The sequence below is a fragment of the Ipomoea triloba genome, chromosome 10 (genome assembly GCF_003576645.1).
Source record: "Ipomoea triloba cultivar NCNSP0323 chromosome 10, ASM357664v1".
Classification (NCBI taxonomy): Eukaryota; Viridiplantae; Streptophyta; class Magnoliopsida; order Solanales; family Convolvulaceae; genus Ipomoea; species Ipomoea triloba.
The window spans coordinates 17,667,257-17,672,062 of NC_044925.1; the positions used below are offsets into that span (position 1 = coordinate 17,667,257).

General features: G+C 32.8%; 1 protein-coding gene across 1 annotated transcript; it reads left to right on the forward strand.

The window, feature by feature from the left end:
* Window positions 1–2,001: 2,001 nt before the first annotated feature.
* LOC116033231 (probable LRR receptor-like serine/threonine-protein kinase At3g47570) lies at window positions 2,002–4,335 on the forward strand. Its single transcript, XM_031275987.1, has 4 exons — window positions 2,002–2,317; window positions 2,732–3,760; window positions 3,896–4,188; window positions 4,306–4,335. Exons 1-4 carry the CDS (start codon window positions 2,002–2,004, stop codon window positions 4,333–4,335), a joined length of 1,668 nt encoding a protein of 555 aa, XP_031131847.1.
* Window positions 4,336–4,806: the final 471 nt, after the last annotated feature.

Below are 4,806 nucleotides of genomic sequence, written 5' to 3' on the forward strand. Positions count from 1 at the left end.
TTATTACTAATTATTGAATCATTTTCGTCTCGAATTCGTTCTTTCCATAAAGCAACATCTTGAGACTTCATAACCTCATCTAATTTCTTAGGATCATCATTCGCATTATATAAATATAATGAAAAGGTTTCCAAAGATTCCCTTGATCTCTCCATCAAATAAATTTGAAAATTACGACATAAAATTTTTTCCTTCCTATCCCGTTTGCTTCATCTAAGCTCATCTCTAGTGAAAAGATAGTAGTTAGTAGTATGATTCTCTAAGAATTGACTTTCATCACTTGATGATGTTTATTCAAACTCCTCATATAACTTGGTTTGATCTTCTTTAGTGATAAAAACTTTTCTTTAGTTTTTCTATTTTTTATTCTTTCTGGTCACAATCCTTATACTCTTCCTTAGAGTTTTCCTATAAGGTAGATATCATACTTTGATATTTGATAGCTATAGTGAATGGCAGTCTACCTTGTAGTATGTAGCCTTTTGCAGTTATAACACATATTTTAAACTATTTTTGTTGATATCTTTCTTGTCTTTCTACACAAGGAGTCATGTTGTATACGAGACGTTGAGTTACTTCTTGTGTTTTTCTTCGTCATAAACATCTTGGATTTTCTGACAAACATAGCAAATTACTCATAACAAAAAAAAAAAAAAAATCGAACTTGTTTGTTGACCTGGATGTGGATGATTTTGCTATCAATGCAATAATTTTATCTTTTTTCATTTCCCCATCATTAGTTATCAGCATAAGCTTTCAAATAATGGAAGAGCTTATCTATTTAGAGAGTCTTTAGGTCTCTATGATTTCTCATAGTTGTAACTTTTATTTCCTAGTGAAGTGGTAAACTTCTTAGGACCTTGAGGGAAATCTTCTTTTGGCTCATCTCATTGCCAAGATTAGTAATCTATCCAACGAGCTTGATAAATCTTTCCTCCATATCTAAAATAGTTTTCCTTTGACAACATTTTGAAATCTTCATACCTTAGATCGGTAATATAAGGTAATCTTGGTGCCTTAAATTATCCATGATTGCCCTATCAATGGATCTTTGCATCACTCTTATTTATACTGAATCTCAAATTTCTTAATTGGAGAGAGACAAATTTGAACTTCGAAACTTGTAATATTTTAATCTTTTGAGGTTTGAAAAGTCTAGGACTTTTATCAATTTATTGTGAGAAACTTGTCCTTCAAGTCAAGCTATTGCACATTCTAATGCAGCTTTACTTGATTAGCCTTGTTTCTTCATCAGTGACTATGCCAATGTTCAAAATTAGCAGTATATATTCCTCGTATACTGTTTGGACAAACAATATTTTGATAGTCCTTGAAAATAATCTCTACTGCTTACCATTTTCCGCTTCTTTATAAGCTCTACAACTTATCAATCTTTTGTTGCTAGGATTCTCTACTATTCATAAAATCTTCTACTATTAGCTATCCTTTGTTGTTGGCATCCCTTATTGCTTGGATAAGATTTGTGGATTGACAACTCCTCAACTTTCAAACTTTTATTGCAAATTAACTCATACTGCTTGCAAAAACATTGCTGCTATATGGAAGTCTTCCGCATGTAGAGTTATGTATCCATAAAGTCATACTACTATAAAATCTCAACTAATTAGAAAGTTGTATTGCTATGAAAGGGCTAGGTTTTTAAATTCTTACATAACTTGTAGATTTCATAATCTAAATCTAATTTTCACTTATTCATAGTGTGTATTATGATTGATTTGGAAGGATGGTTTTACTTTTCTAGTATTGTCTTTAGAATACTAGCTAATATGTTCTCACAATGTATTAAAGAATTTGTTTCTTTTGTTGTATGATTTGGTAGGTACTATACCTAGAGAGATTTGCAATTATCCAAGGTTGAGAGGACTTTATTTAGATTTCAATTTTCTTAGTGGTTCCATACCATGGTGCATATTCAATATCTCTACTCTATGGCAAATAAATCTTAGTTACAATCATCTCTCAGGTAGTCTTCCCCCTAGAATGGGCTATAAACTTCAAAATCTTGATGGTATTGGCATTTCTTCTAATAGAATCACTGGAACTATTCCAAGCTATATCTCCAATTGTTCTTACCTGACGACCATATACTTTGATTCTAATGGTTTAAGTGGCCCAATTCCGAACTCTTTAGGAGAACTAAGATGGTTGGAATTATTGGACTTGTTTGATAATAATTTGACCACTGAATCTTCATCTGTTGGCCTCAATATTGTTAGTTCATTAGCAAACTGTAGATACTTGAGAGAACTTTGGTTAAGTAACAATGCTCTTAATACTGTCTTACCAAGTTCCTTTGGTAATCTCTCAATCTCCTTAAATAGCTTTACAATAGTTGGTTGTAATATCTTGGGGGAAATTCCAAAAGAAATTGGCAACTTAAGTAGTATAACCTCAATATACTTATCACGAAATAAAATGAGTGGGGTGTTGCCAAGTAGCATTTGTAATTTGCAACACTTAGAGGAATTGGATTTGAATGACAATCTAATTTGGGGTTCTATTCCTGAGTGCATAGGGAATGTTACTTCCCTAATGAATCTCAATCTAAACTCTAACATATTGAATTTCAGTTTACCACCAAGCCTTTGGAACCTTAATGACCTCTTGATCCTTGGCCTATCTTCAAATTACTTAAATGGATCTTTGCCACAAAAGATAGGAAATCTAAAATTTGCAATATACATCAATTTATCGCATAATTATTTCTCAGGAAACATTCCAAGTGCCATTGGAGGTTTGCAAGAATTGCAATACATTATCCTAGCAAACAATCTTCTACAAGGATCTATTCCTAACACTTTTGCAAGTATGATTAGCTTGGAACATATGGATTTGTCAAACAATAATTTGATGGGTAGGATTCCCAAATCATTGGAGACACTCCTCTATCTCAAATTTTTGAATGTATCATTCAACAAATTAAGTGGAGAAATTCCAAGCAAAGGTCCTTTTAAACAGTTTGGTTATCTATCATTTTTGTCCAATGAAGGGCTGTGTGGTTCCTCAAGGCTAAAAGTACCACCTTGTAATCCTAATTCTAACTCGCATCGATCTATAAGGAGATTGCTTTGGATTGTACTAATCTCTATAGCTATATTGATTGTGGGAATCTCATCGGTTGGATTGCATAAATGCAAAAGTAAAAAGTCAATTTCTACTGAAGTTATTTTGTTTCAAGAAATGGTGTTTCCGAGAATTTCTTATTATGAACTTCAACAAGCAACTCAAGGGTTTGATAGCAGTAACTTGCTAGGGACTGGAAGCTTTGGTTCTGTTTATAAGGGCATATTTACTAATGGGTCGTCCTTCGCCATCAAGGTATTTAATTTGCAAGTTGAAGGTGCATTCAAGAGCTTTGATATAGAATGTCAAGTGTTGCGCAACCTCCGTCATAGAAATCTCACAAAGGTCATTAGTGCTTGCTCTAACTTAGACTTTAAAGCACTCATACTTCAGTACATGCCTCATGGTAGCCTAGACAATTGGTTATATTCTGAAAATCAATCGTTAAACATCATGCAAAGATTAAACATAATGATTGATGTGGCATGTGGGTTAGAGTATTTGCATTATGGTAACAGTATTCCAGTTGTTCATTGTGATCTAAAGCCAAGTAATGTATTACTTGATGAAGATATGGTGGGACACGTAAGTGATTTTGGGATCTCAAAGTTACTTGGAGATGATAGATCAATTGCTTATACATGTACCATGGCTACAATTGGATATATTGCCCCAGGTGATGATGGATATACTATGTTTCATCTTTGTTAATCTGTTTCATTTTAAGAAAATATTATTTTTCATACATTATAAATTCTTATTAAACAAGGATTGGCAATTTTATATTTGATTTGTTGTGTGTTTGTGCCAGAGTATGGATCAAGAGGAATGGTTTCCACAAGAAGTGACGTTTATAGTTATGGAATAATGTTAATGGAAGTTTTCACAAGGAAGCGCCCAAGTAATGAAATGTTTTCAGGAGACCTTAGTTTACAGAGTTGGGTTTATAATTCACTTTCTAACACTCCTGATCTGATTGTGGACTCTACCTTATTAAGGGCCGAAGAATTGCAACTTAGTCAAAAATTGCAATACATATCAACTATTTTGGAGTTGGCTTTGAATTGCACAGTGGAATCTCCTAAAGAGAGGGTTGATATTCGAGTTGTCTTGACAAAACTCAACAAGATCAAATGTCAATTGCTCACAATTTTATAAGAATTTATGGTATGTTGGTTACATTTGTTTTAGCATATCATATTAATATATTTGTACTTGTAGCATGAGTTTGTTATTGAAGACTATTACTGAAACCAATATTGTTGCTTAATAATGTATACATGTTTTTTTCATGTTCTGCTCTCATTTTAACTTGTTTATTTGTTAATTTCAACTATATATGAAATTTGAATTTTCTTCTCAAGATTTCTTGTTGGTCTCGGAAAAGTAAAAGTACAGACGGTGGTAGGGGATTGAATAGACTTTAAAATATTTTTTGGATGATTAAAATTATCAAAGTAGAAGTTGCAAAAGGCTTGTAGTTACCAAATTTCTTTGTAGCTTGATTTAAATTCTTTGTTTAGAAGAGAAATAGTGTATCTTTTTTTGTTTAAATGAGAAATACAGTGAACAAAGAGATACAGTGAAGCTAGGTTACGCAACACACATGAGAACGGCTAATTAGTTAGGACCTTGATTGGGTGCGCCTGAAAGTAAGGAACTAACTTCCTTGTGGTGATCACCAAGGCATATACCACCTTTTCCAAGGGGTATAGCGAACTT

Bases quoted from the DNA above. Each gene is read 5' to 3' on its own strand.
- LOC116033231 (XM_031275987.1), top strand. From the start codon at position 2,002: ATGGGCTATAAACTTCAAAATCTTGATGGTATTGGCATTTCTTCTAAT. The intron at 2,318-2,731 runs GTAATCTCTCAA...ATTATTTCTCAG, and splicing joins TGTCTTACCAAGTTCCTTTG to GAAACATTCCAAGTGCCATT. The intron at 4,189-4,305 runs GTTGTCTTGACA...TTGTACTTGTAG, and splicing joins AAGAGAGGGTTGATATTCGA to CATGAGTTTGTTATTGAAGA.